The sequence below is a fragment of the Equus przewalskii genome, chromosome 4, assembly GCF_037783145.1.
Source record: "Equus przewalskii isolate Varuska chromosome 4, EquPr2, whole genome shotgun sequence".
NCBI classification, from domain to species: Eukaryota; Metazoa; Chordata; class Mammalia; order Perissodactyla; family Equidae; genus Equus; species Equus przewalskii.
Genome location: NC_091834.1, coordinates 78789659 through 78811868, shown reverse-complemented (window position 1 = coordinate 78811868; position 22210 = coordinate 78789659). Strand labels below are relative to the sequence as shown.

The following is a 22210-nucleotide window of genomic DNA, read 5'->3' as shown; positions in this document are numbered from 1 at the left end:
GGATCTCTCGCATGGTCCGTCAGGCTTGGAGTTGGTTCAGTGAAGGGAGTCTTTTCTAAGAACTGAAGTCTGAGTCTAAGGAAGAAGCACAGATTTGAAAAACTGCTTAAATTTTATCTTCTCTTTAAAATTGCCATCCACCCCTCCCTTCTCCCAGCACACCCTATTTCCTTACCAAGCTCAATATTTGCCACAACTCTTATTATCTCACATGTAATTCACTTATGTATTTTGTCGATTATTGTGTATCTGACTGTGTACTAGAATGTAGCTGCAGGAAGGTAAGTTCTTCGCTGGTTTTCTTTTTTGTTTACTGAAGTGTAGCAAGAACCTAAAACAATGCCTGGCACACAGTTGACTCAATAAATATTTATTGAATTAAGGAAGTTGATGGTATCAAAAAACAGCAGTTAGCCATACAAGATTACTTTTAGGTCTCTTTATTCATAAAGCCTTTAGGGAGAATAATAAAGCAAGAGACAAGCTAAGCCACAAAACACTAAGCCGTACAATGGCATGTTAAAATTAAATATTCAAGTAATGCCAGGAAAATATGAGTCTTTATGTTGTGAGGGAAATGGTGTCAGTGGCATGAATATAGTTATACACAAATACAGTTATACACTTGAACATAGTTAAACACAATGTTTCATTGGTGTTAAGCTGGCAGACCCCATGACTTGCTCTGTATCTGATGGTATATGGTCCCAATATTCAACATATTACCTAGCTTCATTTTTCTCACAACCCACACACCTCTGGGGGCCACATAACTCTGTGGATAACACATTAATCAGAAGCATGTTATCTAGTTTCGTGTTTCGTACATGCCTCCCTTCTTTTCGCTTCTGGGGTAACTTTGTCTGTTTTATCCTTATTACATCAGTCACCAAGAGATCGGGGCAGAGGAGAAACATAGATCAGTTTTATTTTGTATAGTTCCATTATCAAGTTTTTCTGGGGATTAGTTGAAGCAGTTAGCTAAAATTAGGTTAGTTGTTGGTCCGTGGAATTTTTGGCTGTCCTTATTATTAATGATTAAGACTCTCTGTGTTTTTTTAGTTCCTTTTGGAAATCAGATCTGTAGAACTGTGTTGTTTTCTTTATATGTATGGATTCATAACAGAAGTTACATCTTTTGAAAGTGGCAATTCTTCAGGATAAAACATTCCTGGCACAGATGGGAGTATTGTTTTGAGGAGCAAAATGCAGTTTCACAAGTTATATGTCTTAGGAGGTCCTGTTTACAGTAGCTTGTAATAGAGGTGACAGAAATAGTGGCAAGCAGATGCTTCCTTTCTTCTCTTTTGCACTTTGGCTATTACACACACAAGAGAAAGCGATGCAGTGCAAACAGCCATATTCCCAGATATGAACCAATGCTGTCAAGATTTCTAGACTTGTCTTGTATACACTTCTGTTATTTCATACGTCTTAAGTGACCAACAAGAATTTTTATTGAATTAAGTCATTAGAGTCGTGGGGTTAAGTCCATATATAGTTGGCTTTTAATTGATGTGGTTATGTACTTCATTTGTCTCAGCTTCTGGTTAGTTTTATTTGTATAAGGATCTAATGAGTTTCAATATTACTAATAAAAACTTGATTTATTAAAAATGCGTAACTCTTGCTTATTTTCCTTAACTAAAATTTAATACTTCATATCAATTTCCTAGAGTATTACAGCAGCTATTTTCTATTCTCTGTTAGTTCTTAATCGTTTTCAGTTGTCCTTATTTTTATTCATATGTTGGTATGTGTTTCAATGTGAAAAAAATGACAAAAGTTTTAGTTGAGGAAGGAAAATGGTTCTGAATTTGACCTTGAGTTTTCAGTGATCAGTTTTCCACATATCTTTATGAAAAAACAAAAGCAGTATGCATTTTGTATTTGCAAACATAATCCCTCTGTTGTACGAGAGCTGAAAAAAAGGACAGTTCTTTTTAAGATGGTTTCTCTGAGTCGTTTTGCCTCAAGATTCATAACACAACTCTATGCAAAGTGTAATGACTTTAATAGTGTATTAAATGATCAATAAATGATGTAGTGATGTTTTGGTAGATATTTTGGTAGCTACATAGTGTGAATACTGTTAACCTTGTTTGTGCAAATACAACATGAGATCAACAAAGAAATGAATGCTGTTGAATATATTTTATAAATTGAGAATTTAGAGAACTTCATGGTATAGGTTTGGATTGAAAAAATCTATGGCAAATAATAGTCGTATTTTATGTGTATATACAGTGAAAATGTTAGGTTATGATATGTTAAGATTGGAAGCCTTTTATACAAGCTAAAAAGCACATTTGAAAAAATATATTTCCCTTTCTACCAGGAGATATGGGTACATAGGACAATATCAGCTTCTCCACCCTTTTCCAGTTTACTGCATTAAATTAATACATACCTTTACTGGATGAGTAATTTTTTTCTTGTCAAGTTAGTATTAAGATGTTCAGTAACAAGTTATATTTTCCATATTTTGATAATAAGATACACGTTGGCCATAAAGAAAATTCTTTATAAATACTTTAATAAACTCTTTTTGTAATGGTTAAAATGTAATAGTTAAATTTTCTTTAGAATATTCTTTTATAAATAGTGATCTAAAATAAGTGAATATAGACAGTTTCTGACGTCACTTATTAATATCAGTGAATTGGTATGATGGTGACAGTCTCCTAGTAATAAATATTTTGTCACTTTGTGAAACTCAACATGTACTCCTTTTAATCACATTTACTGAATTTTTATTTGAAATTCTGCTTTACCTTATTCAGACTTGCCATAATTTTTTAAGAATCTGAGTTTTTATCTCACTTAATTCACTAGGGCTTATATTTAGAGACTTCAACCTTTAATTCCTGGTAGGAGAGGTTTCTTCAGATACCAGACTTCCTCAAAATGTTATTTACTGTACCTTTCATGAATAGACGTGGATTATAAAGGTGATAAAATACCATTGATTTTACCACATAATTCTATCAATTGGTCTCTCTCATTGCAGTTCACAATGCTTTCTCTCTATATTGCTAAATGCTGTAAGCTTGACGTATCATTAAAAAATTTTTCTCATCTTTAGATTGTCATAATGGAAGTGCAAGGTTTGAAGTCAGTCGCCCCCAATCGAATTGTTTACTGTACAATGGAAGTGGAAGGAGGACAAAAACTGCAGACAGACCAGGCTGAAGCCTCAAGGCCACAGTAAGCTAACTGAAAAAAAATGTGTTTTTTCCCCCACTCCCAAAGAAATGTGCTTTCTTTATTTGCAGAATTGTATGGTTTTGCGCTCTAAAACTGTTACTTGGCTACCTTTATCTCAGCTGTTAGAATCAGTGCGTGCCTTTCTGGATAATGATACTGTAATTAGAACTGTAGCAGAAACCCTATGTAGTACAAACAGAAAATCCAACATGCAAATGTGAAGCTAATGATTAGCTATAAAATGTTTGCAAGTCATTTATGAGGAAAGCATGGGCTAGCATGTGTGACTTAAAAGGTAGTACGTGATCCTATTTCAGTTACTAGAATTGTAACCTAATAGCTTTTCCATTTCTGTGTATTAAATCTCTGTGGTAATATTGAGGTAGGTGTCATGATTCTACATATTTTGGGGGGCGAGTATGAAGAATTGGCACTAATTCTTTTGTAAATGTTTGGTAGAAGTCACCAGTGAAGCCATCTGGGGCTGGGCTTTTCTTTGTGGCTAATTCTCTGATTGTGAATTCAATCTTATTTGTCATAGATCTGTTGAGCTGGTTTATTTCTTCCTGAGTCAATTTGAATATTTCATGTCTTTCTATTAATTTGTCTATTTCCTCTAAATACCTAGTTCATTGGCATATAATTATTCGTAGTATTCATTTATAATCTTTATTTCTATGAAGTTAGTAGTAATGTTCCTTCTTTCATTTCTGATTCTAGTAATTTGAATCTCCTGTCTTTTTTTTAAGTTTATTTAGCTAATGGTTTGTCCATTTTTTAATTTTAAAAAAACTTAATTTCATTCATCTATTGTTTTCTATTTTCTATTTCATTAAGTTCCACTCTAGTCTTCATTATTTCCTTCCTCTTTTTTTTAGGTTTAGTTTGCTCTTTTTTTTTTAAAGATTTTATTTTTTCCTTTTTCTCCCCAAAGCCCCCCGGTACATAGTTGTGTATTCTTCGTTGTGGGTTCTTCTAGTTGTGGCATGTGGGACGCTGCCTCAGCATGGTCTGATGAGCAGTGCCATGTCCACGCCCAGGATTCGAACTAACGAAACACTGGGCCGCCTGCAGCGGAGCGCACGAACTTAACCACTCGGCCACGGGGCCAGCCCCATCTTTTTTTTTTTTTTTTTTTTTTAATAGTGTCTTAAGATGGAAACTTCGGTTTTTTGAGATCTTTCTTTTTTCTTTTTTTTTTGAGGAAGATTAACCCTGAGCTAACTACTGCCGGTCCTCCTCTTTTTGCTGAGGAAGCCTGGCCCTGAGCTAACATCCGTGCCCATCTTCCTCTACTTTATGTGTGGGACGCCTACCACAGTATGGCGTGCCAAGTGGTGCCATGTCCGCACCCCGGATCCGAACCGGCGAACCCCAGCCGCCGCAGTGGAACGTGCACACTTAACCACTGTGCCACTGGGCCGGCCCCTGTTTTTTCTTAACATAGGCATTTATGGCTATAAATTTCTCTCTAAGCACTGCGTTAGTGGCATCCCATAAATATCAATATGTTCATTTTCATTCATCAAGGAGCCTTTGTCAGTGAAATATGTTATTTGTACAGTTAGTAGAGTCAGAAAAGAAGCTTATCAGCTGTAGGAACATACAAGCCCCAAATCCCATCATACCTAATCCCAATGACTGAGAGAAATGGGGTCTTGTCACTCCTGAAACCCATTGGAAACATACCAGTGTGTCACCACTCACTGGTTGGGAAGCTCTTTTATGGCACTAACGTTAGTTTATTTAATCTATCTGTCTTAGTCAGCTCAGGCTGCATAACAAAAATACCTTAGATCGAGTGGCTTAAACAAAAAACATTTATTTCTCACATATCTGGAACCTGGAAGTCTGAGATCAAAGTGCAGCATGGTCAGTTTCTTGGTGAGGGCCCTCCTTTTGGTTTACAGAGGCCACCTTCTTGCTGTGTCCTCACATAATGGAGAGCGTGATCTTATGTCTCTTCATCCGTTTATAAGGGCACCGATTCCATCATGGGGGTGGAGCCCTCATGACCTCATCCAAACCCAATTACCTCCCAAGGGCCCCCACCTCTAAGTATCATTACGCTGGGGATTAGGACTTCAACATATGAATCTTTGGGGGGGGTACATAAACATTTACTCTGTAGCATTTCACCCCTGACCTCCTCAAATTCATGTCCTTCTCACATGCAGAATATATTAATTACATCCTAATAGCCGCAAAGGTGTTAACTTATTCCAGCATCAACTCTCAAGTCTAAAGTCCAAAGTCTTATCTAAATATGTAAATCAGATAGAGGTGATACTCAAGGTATGACTCATCCTGAGGCAAACTTCTTCTCCAGCTGTGAACCTTTGAAATCAGATAAGTTATGTGCTTCAAAAGTAAAGTGGTGAGAGAAGCATGAGATTGATAGTCCAATTCCAAAATGGAGAAATTGGAAGGAAGAAAGGGGTGACAAATTCCAAGTCTATCTAGCTAGACAAACTCAACTAGACCTTAAGGCTCAACAGTAATCCTCTTTGACTCAGTGCTTTGCCTTCTGGATCCACTAAGGCAGTGGTCTTGCCCCTAGTCCCCGCTGGGACAGTGGTCCCACTTCTGTGATTCTGTTGGGCAGGGGTTGTGCCCTGATGGCTCTGCCAGATGGAAGTTCTGTTCCTGCAGCTCCAGGTGGCTGCCGTCTAGCATGTTGAAACCAAGGCAATGGTTCCATCTACATGGTTCTGCTGAGCAGGGGTCCTGCCCTTTGCAACTGAGGTGGAATCAGCCCTGCCACCTCACCCCCACCCTCCCACCCGGTGTACTATGGATTTATGCTGGGAGTGACAGTCCTCATGCTCTCTGAATCACTTTTGGGGTTGTGCTTCCCTGTCTTGAGGAATAGAGTATGTTCGCAGCTGAATCCATGGTCCAGTCCTATAAGGTCTAAGAAGTTTGAAGTTTTCCTTCATTTCTTCCCATTTCCATCTCCTTCAGTTTGAACTGGCAACATTCCTGCTGGGATGGTTGATTGGCTCCATGGTTCATATCTATACTAAACTCCTTATCACTTGATTGGTCCACCACACACTTAGTGTTCTCTTCTGAACATGCTTTCTCTTCGTTTTTTTTTTTTTTAAGGAAGATTAGCCCTGAGCTACATCTGTGCCCATCTTCCTCTACTTTATATGTGTGATGCCTGCCACAGTATAGCTTGATAAGTGGTGTGTAAGTTCTCGCCCAGGATCTGAACCAGTGAACCCCAGGACCACCGAAGCAGAGCCCACAAACTTAACCACTGTGCCACCAGGCTGGCCCCAGAACATGCTTTCTCATTTTTTGTAATGTGAGAATCTTCAAAATCTTTACAATCTGGTTCCTTTTTGCTCCACAATTTTCTCTTCCATTTATTTCTCTTCTTGCATTTTACTATAAGCAGTCAGTAGGAACCAAGCAGCTCTGACAACACCTTGCTTAGAAATTTCCTCAGCTAAATCTCCAATTTCATTGCTCACAAGTTTCACCTTTCACAAAACACTAGGATGTGAACACAATTCAGCCAGGTTCTTTGCCACTTGATAACAAGGATCACCTTTCTTCCAGTTTCCAATAACATTTTCCTCATTTCCATCTGAGACCTCATCAAAATGGCCTTTATTGTCCATATTTCTACCAATATTCTATACATGATTATTTATTCTCTAAGAAGATGGAAGCTTTCTCTATAGCTCTTTTCTTTCTGAGCCTTCAGCAGAATTTCCATTAAAAGACCTTTCATCACACTATGAGCTGCTTCTAGCATGTATCTCAAAATTCTTCCAGCCTCTACCCATTATCTAGTTCCAAAGCCGATTCCGCATTTTTAGATAGTTGTTACAGCAGCACTCCACTTCTCAGTTCAGGATGCTACAATAAAAATACCATAGACTGAGTGGCTCGAACAACATTTATTTCTTACAGTTCTGGAGGGTGAAAGTCTGAGACCAGGGTTCCTTGCTGTATCCTCTCATAATGGAGAAACACTTCTTGTATCTCTTCATCCTCTTATAAGAATGCCAATCCTATCAAGGGTGCTTCACCCTATGACCTCATCCAAACCCAATTACCTCCCAATGATGCCACCTCTGAACACCATCACAGTGGGGATTCGGGCCTTAAACATGAATGGTGTTGGCATGGGGGGTGGGGGCGGGGGCACCCACTATCCTACTAGTCCATGAGACCTTGAGGGAGTACAAATGCCCTAAGAATCTCAATGCCACATTATTTCCTACAGAATCTTTTTAAAGAGTTTTATTGAGGTGTAATTTATATAGCATAAAATTCTTCCATTGCAATTTAGATGATTTTTCGTAGCTTTATACACTTGTGCTGCTATCATCACAGTTCAGTTTTAAAACACATTTCTTCAAAAAGTTCCCTCATGCCCGTTTGCAATCTACTCCTGCTTCCACTCCCAGCCCCAGGAAAACACTCATCTACTTTACAGCTCTATAATTTTTTTTTCTGGACATTTCATGTATATGAAATCATGCAATATGTAGTCTTTTGTATCTGGCTTTTTTCACTTTGCATAATTTCTACAAAGTCTTTTATTTAATTGATACTTAAATGTTTTGGTCAATCAAATGAATTAAGTTTTATGTAAATCATTTTATTATTTTAACACTAACTTTTTTTTCACAAATAGTAAATGTTTTCATAAGGTGTCTCATTTAATTTCTAATATACTCATAATGTACTCGTAAAGAGATTCTGCTGATAGAGAACGTGTAAGTGGACAATTTAAATGAATTAAAATACGTGGAAGTTAGAGAGAAAATACTACAATAACCCTCCAGTACTGTTTTTATTACTCTTACCACAAGGAAATTTGGTTAAAAGAGATTTGTTCTGTTTCCTCATGAACACCGAATTAGCTTTTAAAATGAATTAAAAGATTTGTATTTATCCCTGTATCCCAGGGGCAGATTATCTTAAAAATGAATCTCCTGAATGCTGACCAACTGCAGCTTTTCAGCAGTCTGGTTACTTTTGTCTGGAACTCGTCTTGCACAACAGGAAGGAGATTCATCTTCTCCATCATCATAGTGAATTATGCCTCAGACACGTTTTCTAAATTTTATTGCTTCAACAGTTTGTGCTTTGTTGGAGATCAATTCATCCTTCTGTCTGATACTAATTAAAGTGCCTGATTTAGTCCATATTTTCAATAAACTTAATCAAGATTTCTAGCCGTTGCCTGTTTCATTCCTGTAGTTCAGATTTCCTGCCAGCAATTAGGTGGAAGCAGCATGTGAGGTGGTTACATAGCTTGTATAGAACCTGAGGTCTAATAAAAGTGATGTTTATGGACAAGTTTGATTTATAAAGAGTAGTAGTGAGGTAATCTATTTGTTAAAGTTTTGCTTATAAGTTTTTATTTTTTGATGGAAGAGAATTTAGATAAACTGTTTTTTTCAGTTACGGAGAAAACTTTTATTTATGGATGTTAAAGTCATTGTTTTATAGTCTCTCCATGAACCAAGGAAAGTTTTGTTCTCTGTGAGGTACAGAAGCATTGTTTATACACTTTTTTAGCTTTTTACCATTTCTTGACATTTTGCTATTTGAGTTTTAGCCTGTACCCTTGATGATACCACTTGAAGGGAAATGGAGGGATGGTAAGAATGACAGACTGGAATGGGAAGAGAGCTATTATGTCACGTAGTAGTCACAAATCTGTTATGTAGTGATCTTTAAAACTCTTTCCCTGCAAATGATGAATATCCTTTGAGCACCTAAAACACAAGAGCAAATGATACCCTATGGAGGGCCAAGATAGATCTTGGTCCTGGGGAAATAAATAAAAGCAAGGAAATTGCTTGTCAGATACAAATGGGGGACTGGGAGGAGGGGAAATGGAGAGTTGCTTTTCAATGAGCATAAAGTTGCAATTATGTAAGATGAATAAGTTCTAGAGACCTACTGTATAATATTGTGCCAGCAGTTAACAATACTGTATTGTGCACTTAAAATTTTTTAAGAGGATAGATAACATGTTAAATGTTCTTACCACAATAGGAAAAAAATATGTCTCAGGAAGCAACACTATTTTTTTGCCAAACCCTCTGTATCTCTTTCATCTCATAGTGCTGTTTTATTAAAGACATTTGAAGGTTAATCAGTCTTTAATAAAGTAGAAAGGCAAGGAGCAATAAGGAAAACTGATGATTTGCATCATTAGAGAAATATTTATGGATATTAGGACAGAACATTCTTCTACCTCATGAAAATGATGGCTTCAGTACCCATTTCTAGGAACTTTAACTTCTGAACCAGAATTGTAGTAATCTATCAAACTATTGAAGAAATAGTGTAGCTACCAATGGAAGGGTTATCAGAAGGACAGGGTGCTGGGACAGGTGTTCCAGAGAAATTGATTACAGGCTGCATAGAAACCCAGAGGCTAACCATGCTTTTTAAAAGTGTATGAGTTTTCATCGTAATTTAGTAATGTCAGAATTAGTTCTGAAGTATAATTCATTAGCCAGCTACTGTCCCGGACCAGAGATAGAATGTACGACATTTTAAAATGATCTGTCAAAAAGTGCGTCTGTTTTTAATGAACCAAAGGGAAAACACTCAAACTGCACAGAAGTTCTGTCTTTTCTCACTTCCATCTTTAAGACTGATACTACTGGTACAGAACAAAATAAAGCCTAAAGAGACAAATGAGACAAACACAGAAATTACATTCATCGGGAACTTATTTGCAAATAGGAAGCTAATATGGAGATCTTCATAATTAGTAGCATCTGAATTAAAGGGACAATATGATGGATTAAGATTCCAGAAACTGGCTAGAGGGTACTAGTGAGCTCCAGTGAGAAAGAGCAGTGAGAGAGCTTGGGAGAAAGTTGTATAATTATGATCATCAACATCTCTGTGATGGATTTACAGCTTGTAAGTAACTTCCCCTTATCTGTGACTCTCTTTCAGAGCATCCTTTTGCAGTTGCTTTCGTTATTGTTGGATTTTTGTAACCAATTTATTGAACGGGCTAAACTTGGAGGAGTATAGGTAGCAAACAACTTAATTTTTATCCCAGTACTACTCTCAGACATACTCCAGGATCTCCTTACCAGACCCTTCGAAGACATCTTGGCGAAAACCATAGTTTTTGTAGTCATTTTCAGGTATTAACATGTTCAGCTATTACAAATTTCAGACCAGTTTAAATAAAAACTTAGCCGTTTCAAAACTTTTTCCTTCCAGCTCACTCAGAAACCTGTATTTAGGGAAAAGGATACTGTAGTCTGTTCTTTTCATGCTGCTGCTTGTTCTGCCTGCTCAGGTGCTCCTCTACTATGTTTTGGTAGGGCTGAGGTTGGGAGGAGGCAGGAGGTGAAGGGGCAAAATGTCTTTGTATGTCAGTGCTCTTTATAGTCCTCTCTTGGTTAGCAAATGCCTTCTGTCATGGGAAGTGTCCACATCTAACTTTTCTCTGGTGCAGTTCTCTGGAGATGCCCCACGTTGCCAGGAACTTCTGACATCACACCAATGCCTCACAGAATGATGCATCCTGTAGTTGCCGTCTTTCCTTTTCTCCTGAGCTACTGGTTTAATAATATCACCTGCAAGTCCTCTTCCTGCTTGAATTTAATTTTCTGAGCAGATGGCTCAAATAAACTGGAAGGTCCTTCAAGACAAGGGCTGATTATTATACGTCCTGGTTCCCGTCTAGCACCAGCCAGAGTAATATGGCTCATTGGTGCTCAGTAATCTTATTAAAATATTTTCTCTGCTATTTATAGTATTAAAAAATATGGTCTTCTGGTAAGTGTCGGGGTATGGTACTTGAGCCAGCACCTGCCCAGATTAGTGGAGTGTCTAGTCCTCATTCTCCCGCCTCAAGTTTCCCTTTTTCTAGAAATTCCATGGGAAACATATTCACATTAAAGGGCCAGTTCTTTTGCTTGTGTGTGCTAACTTGAGGCTGGAATTCAAGGTCACATCCAGACTCTTGCTACGCTGAGATGTGGGACCACCTGGGTAAACAAGACGACTTCCCAAGAGATACACAGGCACAAGTATAGTTTTAATAGAATCGTAATTGAATCCTCTAGTTCGTAAGTAGTCTTTCCTAAAGCACTTCTTTCTAGGAAAGAGCCTGTTACGTGCAAGTTCTTCCTAAATCCCTTTCAACAGTCTTCCTTCTTTGACTTTACAAAAGAAAGGTACACCTCTCATCCAACTTGAGTCTTACTGTGGTCCTTGTCCCAGACTGGAAGAACCTCCAGGGCACCATTCAAAAGGGAAATGCATAATAATAATGTTAGTTTTGAGCACATGATTGACCAGTGATGTAATGAATTCTTGTGTGAATTAGATGGCTTCTATTTCTTTGCTTTCCAAAAAGTTGATGGAGGATTTGTTCAAGTTTTCAATTGCTAAATGATTGAAAAATAGTTTTTGCTTATCAGTCACTGCATTGTTTGGGGACATTTAAATAGGAACGCGTTGCAATAAGCAAACTGATGGACATTGCCATAATAATGTCCCATCTGCTTATTTTTGTAGAGTTTACAATAGAAAAAAACCTGGGTTAAGATGTTGAACTCTGTCCCACTGTAGAATGAAGTAGTAGTCATCTGGATACGTGAACTAACTGGAAAAAAAAGCGCTATCCATTTTATTAGGAGATGCATATCTAATAAATTATTTTGCTTTTCTTATTTATTTTAATACTCATTTGTCATTTGAATACCCCTAGTAATTGTAATAACTAAATTCAGAGGGAATTTTATTTTTTGATTTTTATTTTTGAAAAATAAAAATTGCGTATATCCAAGTTATACAACATGTTTTGATATATGTGTACATTGTGAAATGATTACCACAAATCAAATCATTTGGTAATCAAATGATTACCAAAATCAAAACTAACATATCCATCACCTTCCATTGTTAGCTTTTTTGTGTGTATGGTAAGAACTTGAGATCTACTTTCTTGGCTAATTTCAAATATACAGTACGTTATTATTCATTATAGTCGCCATGCTGTACATTAGGTCTCCAGAATTTAATCGTCTTATAACTAAAAGTTTGTACCCTTTGATCAATATATCTCCCCTTTTCCTCCACCCCCCAGCCTCTGGTAACTACCATATTACTTTCTGTTACACTGAGTTTAACTTTTTTGTTTTAGATTCCATATAAGTGAGATCATACAATATTTGTGTTTCTGTGTCTAGCTTATTTCAGTTAGTATAATGTCTTTCGGGTACATCTGTGTTGTTGCAAATGACAGGACTTCCTTCTTTATAAGGCTGCATTGTATTCCATTGTTTGCGTATACCACATTTTCTTTCTGTCAGTGGACACTTAATGTTGTTTCCATGTCTTGCCTACTGTGCATAAGACTGCAGTGAACATAGGAATGCAGATATCTCTTTGAGATAGGAATTTTATTTCCTTTGAACAAGAGGAAAAGCTTTCAGTTTTTCACTCCTGAGTGTGACATTATCTGTGGGCTTGTCATATATGGTTTTTATAATGTTGAGGTACATTCCAGAACAAAAAATAAATATTCTCTCTCTCTTTCTCTACATGTTGAGCCTTGTAATGAGAGAAAATAAAAATTTATATATATATAAACTTGGTACAGATAATTATGATAGGGTCATCAATAAAACATATTCAAGCACTAAAGTGTATTATAGTACATAAAATTCTGAATTTATGAGGAGTAAGTGGAATCAAAGTAGAAGTTCAGGGAAAAAAGGAATAACAAATTTCTGTTAAAGAAGAGTTGTACACGTGTTTTTTGTTTTAAGATTTTATTTTTCCTTTTTCTCCCAAACCCCCCTGGTACATAGTTGTGGGTCCTTCTATTTGGGGCATGTGGGATGCCGCCTCATCATGGCTTGATGAACGGTGCCATGTCTGCGCCCAGTATTCGAACCAGTGAAACCCTGGGCTGCCAAAGCGGAGCATGCGAACTTAACCACTTGGCCATGGGGCTGACCCCATACAGGTGTTTTTATAAATGGATGATGGTGGAATACTGTCTCTATGGTCGATTCCACTGGATTCACTTAAGAATGACATCACTGTTTTATGTTAAATGTCAATGTTTCCAACGCACCAGAAATTATACCCTTTGCAACTCTTTAAATTTACATTTAAAATTTCTAGATGTCAACTTCAAAATGTGTGAAGAGAGTACATAATTTTTCAAAATTATTCTACAAAGTATGTGAGAGAAAGTTTGAAGGCTGCTTTTTTAGGACATGCCATGTATTGGAGCCAGACTAAGTCCTGAGGTCAGAAGGCTTTGCCGTTGCTGTGCTTCAAATGCCGACCGCCTAACTCATACAGGCAGAAGAAACGCCTGTCTTCTTAGCTGTTCCTGGCCTTAAATCTAGAGTTCAGCCTAGCAGGACAACGAGGTGTCCCTAGGGGTGACGCACCCCCACCGCAGCTGCTGCAGATCGTCTCTCCGACCAGAGCGCGGTGCTCTAGGGGCAACGAAGGACCAATGCTCTCTTAAGACACGTGTGCGGTAGTAACTGCTTAGAGCATTGCTGTGGAGAGAGAGTGAGGGTAGCACATGTAAAGGATTTGCCGTGATCCTTAGACTCATCAATGAATGAAGGAGAAGAATATTGCTAAGTTGGAAGGGCATTTTAAGAAACCTGACTGAATAGTGTTTGATGACTAGACATCTAGAATATGAGCAGAATGACCAGAATCTATGATATTTAAAAATAGAAATAACATTGGAAATGAAAGTTAAGGAAGTAGGACTTTTTTAAGAATTCACAATTTTAAGACATAAAAATGTTCATTTCAAGGTGATTATAGTGAGTATTTATCAGGACCACATAGTTTGTAAAGGAAAGAATGAGACAGCCCAGAGTATAAATCCCAACTTTGCCACACATTAGCCATGTTACTATGGCTAATTACTTAAATTTCTTTGAGTGTGTTTCCTCATTGGTAAAATGGGGACAGTGGTGCCTATATCAAGGATTATATTGTGAATTAATTGACATAATGTACGTAGGAACACTCAGCCATGTTCTTGTGCTTCTGCCTCTCCCTATATACTCACTATTTTTTTAAATCTTTGCTTTGTGTACTTGTTTTCAATTTCCTTACTCATGTGTTCATTTTTCTACTTTCTTTAAACCTTTTAGTATCTTGTTTTAAAGTTCAGAGAATTTCCAGGAGGGGCTCACACTTGATGAAGGATTGAGTAGTCTTGACAACACGAAAGAACGTTATTTTATGTAGTGAAACGTGCTTTTGTCTCCTGAGTCCTGTGTGAGATTTTTGGCTTGGGTGTTTTTATGGTCATATAATATTTATTTGGTAAGAACCCCATAACCAGGTTTGTTTTTGTTTTTGTTTTTGTTTTTTTTAAGATTGGAGAGTTAGTTTCAATCAAAAGGAGGTCGTTTTCAACATGAATAATGCCCCAGTGGCAGTTATGAAGTGACAACATTCTTTGGCTGTCATATGTTTGCTATCAACATTGGTTTTGTTTCTCAGTGGATGTCATTGAAGATTTATATCTGCTCTGGTAAAATGCATCTGTCACGGGATCACCAGCACTGTGCAGCAGAGCATGCTGCAGTTGTTGACGGTAACTTTGCAGCCGTGTCTTCTGTGTTGGCACTGTGTTAAATACTTTATGTGCAGGGTACTCAACTGCAACCTGTACTGGAGCTGTGGAATTGAAATGCAGCTGGGGACACCCCCTACAGTTGACATGTGGATCAGCAAAAGAAAGGATAGTCCTACATTCAATGAAACCTTATGTTACTGGGATTGTTTCGGATATAGGGAAATCTCAAACAGTTTTTAAAAGTATCTTGGAACCCTTGCAGGTCCTTCGGGCTGAGGAGGGAATACAGGAAGTTGTTTCTGTAAATCAGAGAACTATTCAAATGGCCTTGGTGACCTGCAGATGCAGGCACAGTAGGAGTCAAAAATGCTTCTCTGTCATCCTCTCTATGTGAGAGCAGGGTGCTTCCCCTGACCTTTCTCTGCCCGAGAAATCTGAATAATGTTCCAAGACCGGTTCAGCTTGGTGAAGGTTTTGCAGCCAGGTTGATCTCTGCACACACTCTTTTATTAGCACTTTTTTACTTAAAGTGTAATGTTGATACCATGTATAATAATTAAATCTTTATATTCATTTTAATGACTGGTTATATATAACTTCATAGAGAAAATGTTCACTTTTGGATAATATAGTGTATACATTCATGTATATATACATTATTATACACAGATTTTTTTCCAGGTAGGTAACTATGAAATATAATTGCCGTAATTATAATAAGATGAAGACTGACATTCTTTGCAAGTGAAATTTAGTTTATTTTTTAATGTGGTAAGAACACAACATGAAATCTCTCTTAACGAACTTTTAAGTACAGAATACAGTGCTGTTGAATATAGACAATATATTGTACAGCAGGTCTGTAGAATTCATCTCATTTAACTGAAACTTGTTGAACAGCAGCTCCCCATATTCCCCTCCCTTCAGTCTCTGGCACCCACCATTCTACTCTCTGTTTCTGAGTTTGACTGTTTTAGATACCTCATACAAATGGAATTATGCACTGCTTGTCCTTCTGTGACTGGCTAATTTTACTTGGTATAATGCCCTCGAGATGCATCCATGTTGTCACATATGGTGGGATTTTACTCTTTTTTTTTAAGGTGGAATAATAGTCCGTTGTCTATGTATATACCACATCTTCTTTATCCATTCATTCATTGATACACATTTAGGTCGTTCCATATCTTAGCTATTGTGAATAATGCTGCAACAAACATGGAAGTACTAATCTCTCTTTGAGATCCTGATTTCAGTTCTTCTAGATATATACCCAGAAGTGGGATTGAGCTGGTAGTTCTATTTTAAATTTTTTGACCAACCTCTATACTGTTTTCCTTAACGAATGTCCATTTTATATTCCCACCAACATTGTTACAAGGGTTCCAATTTCTCCACATCCTCACCAGCACTTATCTTTTTTTAGCTAATAACCATCCTAAAAAGTGTGAGATGGTATCTCATTGTGGTTTTGACTTGCATTTCTCTGATGATTACTGATTTTGAGCATCTTTTCATATTGCTGGTGGCCATTTGTATATCTTTTTTGGAGATATGTCTGTTTAAATCCTTTTCCCATTTTCTAATTGGGTCATGTGTTTTGTTGCTATTGAGTTCTATGAGTTCCTTATATGTTTCAGATATTAACCCATTATCAAGTATGTGGTGTGCAAATATTTTTTCTCCCATTCCACAGGTTGCCTTTTTACTCTGTTGATTGTTTCCTTTGCTGTGCAGAAGATTTTTTAGTTTGATGTAGTCCCACTTGGCTATTTTTGCTTTTGTTGCTTGTGCTTTTAGTGTCCTATCCAAGAAATCATTACCTAGACCAATGTCATGAAGCTTTTCCCTTATGTTTTCTTCTAGGAGCTTTATAGATTCAAATCTTTCATTTAAATCCTTAATCCATTTTGAGTTGATTTTGTGTATGGGGTAAGATAAAGGTCTCGTTATATTCTTTTCCATGTGGATATACAGTTTTCCCAGCCCTTTTTGTTGAAGAGACTACCTTTTCACCATTGTATGTTCTTGACACTCTTGTCTAAGATCAGTTGATCGTATGTGCGTGGGTTTATTTCTGGGCTCCCTATTCTGTTCCATTGGTCTGTGCATCTGTTTTTATGCCAGTACCATACTATATTTATTACTGTGGCTTTGTAATGTATTTTGAAGTCAAGAAGTGTAATGCCTCTGGCTTTTTTCTTTTTTCTCAAGATTTCTTTGGCTATTCAGAGTCTTTTGTGATTCTATTTGAATTTTAGGATTCGTTTTTTCTATTTCTGTTTTAAAAAAATGCTACTGGAATTTTGATAGCGATTGCATTGAATTTGTTGATGGCTTTGGGTAGTGTGAACGTTTTAACAATGTTAAATCTTCCAATCCATGAACATAGGCTATCTTTCCATTTATTTTTGTCTTCCTTAAATTCTTTCATCAGTTGTATGTAGTTTTCATTCTACAAGTCTTTTACTTCCTTGGCTAAATTTATTCCTAAATATTTTATTCTTTTTGATGCTGTTGTAAATGGGAATGATTTCTTAATTTCCTCCTTGGATGGTTTGTTGTTAGTGTATAGATTTTTATATATTGATTTTGTATCCTGCAAATTTATTGAATTTTAGTTTTAACAGTTTTTTGTGAAATCTTTAGTGTTTTCTACATACGAGATAATGTCATCTGCAAACAGATAATTTTACTTATTCCTTTCCAGTTTGTATGCTTTTTAAATTCTTTTTCTTGCCTAATTTCTCTGGCGAAGACTTCCAGTACCATGTTGAATAAAAGTGGTAAGAGTGGGCACCTTTACCTTATTCCTGATCTTAAGGAAATGTTTTCTCTTTTTCACTAAGTATGATGTTAGCTATGGCCTTGTCATATATGGCCTTGATTATATTGAGTTAAATCCTTTTTATGCCTAGTTTGCTAAGAGCTTTTATGATGAAATGATGTTGAATTTTGTCAAATGCTTTTTCTTCTTCTTTAAGATGATCACATGATTTTTATCCTTAATTCTTTAATATGGTGGGTCACAATGATTTGTGTATGTTGAATTATTCTTGCATCCCGGGAATAAGTCTTACTTGTTCGTGGTGTGTGAGCCTTGTAATGTCCTGTTGAATTTGTTTAGCTGGTATTTTGTTGAGGGTTTTTGTGTCTGTGTACATCAGGGATATTGGCCTGTAGTTTCTTTTCTTATAGTTTCTTTGTCTGGCTTTGGTATATGGATAATGCTGGCCTTTTAGAATGAGTTTGACAGTGTTCTCTTAATTTTTTGGAAGAGTTTGAGAAGTGGTTAGCATTAACTCTTCTTTAAAATTATGGTATAATTCACCAGTGAAGCCGTATGATCCTGGGCTTTTCTTTATTGGGAGGTTTTTTAATTACTGATTCAATCTTCTTCCTAGTTATATGTCTAATCAGATTTTTTATTTCTTCATGAATCAGTCTTGGTAGTTTATATGTTTCTAGGAATTGATCCATTTCTTCTAGATTATCCAATTTGTTGGTGTATAATTGTTTATAGTAGTCTCATGATTTTTTTTATTTCTGTGGCATCAGTTCTAATGTCTCCTTTTTCACTTCTGATTTTATCCAAGTCTTCTCTCTCTTTGTCCTACGTAGTCTAGCGAAAGGTTTTCAATTTGATTTAGGAAATTTCTATTCAAACCACCTACGTGACATTTTTCCCCGTACTAAAGCACTTTTAGTAATATATCCATGACAGTGAGTTTCCTCATTATCTTTTATTTATGAGATTTTTTGTCATTAATTTATTTAGTAAGATTAATCACAAGCTGATTATTTTTAAATTAATATAGTTTTTTAAATAATAATTTCTAACCCTTCCTGTTTAGAAGGCAGTGGACATTTAAATCCTCTGAAGTATCGACAATTATCGGGTAATTTTTGTAGAATGAGACTCATTGTCATGCTAGTTTTTCCTTCTCGGAAATTTGAAAAGAACTCTTTAAGTATAGAAACCCTGTTATCTAGAAGATATGACAGTGTTTTTCCTTAAGTTTTCTTTTGTTTTAAGGAAAGAAATTTTATGTAAACTTCAGGGTTTTTTGAGGTTTATTTGTTTGTTTTTGCATTTTCAAGTCTTCTAAATTAAAGCTATAGGCTCTGGAAATATTGCTGCAAAGATATTGACATAACATCATTTAAAAAGAGTTTGAAAGATGAAGAGACAGGCCTATTTTTAAATTTCTTTTGTTCTCGGAAAAGACTTCCCTGACTTAAGACCACCAAAGAAACCACCGTGATGGTAAGTTTGGCAAAAGAAATAAAAGTGAAGAATTAGTCAATTCATAGACAAGTAGCGCTTTCGTTATCCTGGCACAGATTTCCTTATTACGTAACATACAAGATGGATTTGGTTGGCAAAGATTTAATACCTTTTGGCTTATAAAATAGCAAAATTTTACCTGGAGGAAGTTTGTCAAATTCTCACTGTGTTCTAATGTTTAATTTTCCTTTTCTTGCCATGATATAGCTTTGCTGGCAGATGGCAACATTTGGATCATACTTTATTTGGCAAATTCTCATGAGAGTCTTAAAAAATTTTAATATTTGCCTGTGATAAAATCACCTTTTACATAGCTCTACCAGAAGGGTGGAAATGAAATCTTCTACATTTTTCTTGTTTTTGTTCCCTATGTTACTTCACGTTTAAATAGGGTAGATATCTAGGAACAAAGGTGAAACTATTTATTTACTATGAATATTATTTTAGGGGTGTAAAGACTTAACCTGCCATCTTTTGCGTTTAAAAACTGTGTTCCTAAAGTAATGTCTCATATTTTTGTTAAAATAAAATCAGTAGCTGAAGGTCAACATTCACGTCAACATTGTGCAACTTTTCCTGTAGATTCCCTTTAACAATTCAAAACATTCACAGCTAATTACTTGTTTTACATAGGGGCCAGTGTCTGCGCTTGCATCCCTCTCATGTTCTCTTTCTGCCGATACTGGATTCTAGGTGAAGGTTGCAGAAGGAACTGCTAGGGGAGCGATTCCCTAGTTCTTGAATGAATAAGACCCTCGGTAAGTAGGACGCGAACGGATAAACCTGCTCGTAAATTCAGCTTCAAACAAATTCAGGTTGTGGCAAGATTTTGGTGGATTTCAGTATTTATTTGAGCTCCTTGCTTAAGCACACATCCTACTTATAGTGGAACTAGAAATATAAATGGCTTAGAGTAAGGGTCTTGATTTCCGCCAAAAACTCATTAAAATTGTAGAAGTAACTATTTCTGGAACGCTCAGAGCAGGTTTGTGGACTTTTTGTGATAAACTCACTGACAGATGGACCTGTTTCCCATATAATCAGACAGATTGGTGATTACATTAAAATTTCATCATTAATATTTTCTTGGGCGTAACTGTGAATGTTTTGTGGCTTAGTTTTTCAGAGAAGGTCTCCAACCTAGCCAGTGACCTTTGCTGTTTTTCCTCTGTTGGTGGGATCTTTAGAAAGAGAAAGCTTATTTACACCAAGCTGAGCGTGGCTTTGTGCTGTGACTTCATGGGGCTGCTCTTTCTGTTCATAAAGAGGCTAATTCCTTTACTTAGCTACTGCATGCGTTGTTTTGCTTTGTTCTCTTTCCATCGTGTCGCTTGTGATGGCCTGGACAAAGCATACATCTGTTTTATAATCATCCTTTTCTTAAAATCAACCCAAAGATGTAATACTCAAACAGCACATTCTTATAATTTGATCAAAATTCTTCAGTTTTATAGCACCACTTATATAAATTAAGATGTATTACAAGGAGGATAATTAATCTGATGTAGGAATATTTATCCATATGGCATGGATGAGCAAGAATTTCCCAGTAGAATATTTTTTATTAGATAGTATTTTGTATTACTTTAATGTGCAAATAATTCATATTGTAAGTAGTCTTGTTCATTCTGAAAGAAACTTTTGCAATGGGCCAACCCCTATGATAGAATATGAGGAAATAGCTTTCAGGTTCAAAACACTGTTACTAAAAGTAATTGTACAATCAACAGAATCTTTTTAGCTATCCAGATTGATACTGGACAGCATATTCTTCTATCTGGATGTCCTCACTTGGGTATCTCACAGACTCTTTGAAATTCAACGCATTCAAAATAGAAATATTTATTTTTCACCTTTAACACACTCCTCCTTTCTGTTTACCACCTTAGTTATGTCTCACCTCTGTCTACAGAGGTTCCCAAGCCAGAAATTTTGGCATTTATCATTTCTTCTTTCTGATCCCCACACTTAAGTCCTATCAATTCTTCCTCTGTAATCCCCAGCAAATCTCTCTCCTTTCCCACATCTTCATTGTCAGCATGTTGGTTTGGGTCCTTGCTAATTATATTTCAGGAGCTTCTGTGTGGTCTTTCTGCCTCCGTTCTTGTATCCATTTCATTCTGATTTCTAAAACACAGATCTGCTTATGCCCTTCCTTTCCTTAACATTTTTTATTGACTTCGCTTTGCCTTCAGGATGAAGCATGACATGAAAGGCCCTGCATTTCCCCAACTCCCTCTTACTTCTCCACCCTACCTCTTCTATCTTGCTAGCCGCAGTGTTTCTGAGCAGAAGTGCTATTGCATTTTTCTGGGAGCAGTACTCATCCGTGGAACTGTCCCCTGCATCACAGGTTATTTACCTTCCCTAGCCTCTGCCCATGCACATTTTTAAATGCTGCCGGCAGGAGAAGATACCATCCCTGGGAAAACCAGGGTCTGCCCTCGCACCTGGCCTGCCTTCCTCTCATTCTACACCTAGCTGCCTACCCTTTACTCTTCCTTCAAGGCTTGGTTTAGAGTGCTTTCCATCTAAAGCCTTCCTGAGCCCCTGTCCCTCTCCTTCCCCAGAGGGCTTCCTTAACACCTTCTGTGTTCTCTGTTCCCCAAACTCAGTGCATGTAGTAGTTGCCTCTCTTTGCTGCTCCCCCAAAACTGTGAGTCCCTGAAGGCAGAGGCCAGTCTTGATGAGCATTGCATCCCCAGTATCTGGCTCAGTGACTGACCTCTATTTGACCCTCCCCCAATAACTGACAACAAGATCGTCTTGAATCTATTAATTAAGCATCAGTGAGAGTAATTCATCTATAGGGAAGATACTTAACAAAAGTTAGATATACACATGAAACTATAGGTATGCACTGACTAACCTAATATTCATGAGGAAGTTAAACATTTGTCTGAATGGACATAATAGCACGTGGGAGCCAGTGGTCACCCTAATTTCCACCTGCTACACAGTTAAATACAATCTGCTAAGTGACATTGTACAAATCACTTTCTCTGGCCCACGTCTTCCTTCACAAATTCCAAATTATACAACACTGATATCCCACCTTACACATCTAGAACATTTGTGCAGCAACAAAAACACTATATATTATTAAAATCTCCTTTATAAATCACATGGAGTTT

At 36.9% G+C, this 22210-nt stretch overlaps 1 protein-coding gene across 19 annotated transcripts in view; it reads left to right on the top strand.

Annotated features, from left to right (window-relative positions):
• The window catches only part of CADPS2 (calcium dependent secretion activator 2), a 496160-nt gene that overhangs the window by 216268 nt on the left and 257682 nt on the right, over positions 1–22210 (top strand). For all 19 annotated transcript variants that reach the window (XM_070616447.1, XM_008514417.2, XM_070616451.1 and 16 more), the window contains one exon: positions 3086–3207. In XM_070616447.1, coding sequence (XP_070472548.1) covers positions 3086–3207 — 122 coding nt within the window. The remainder of the gene's footprint in view (positions 1–3085; positions 3208–22210) is intronic.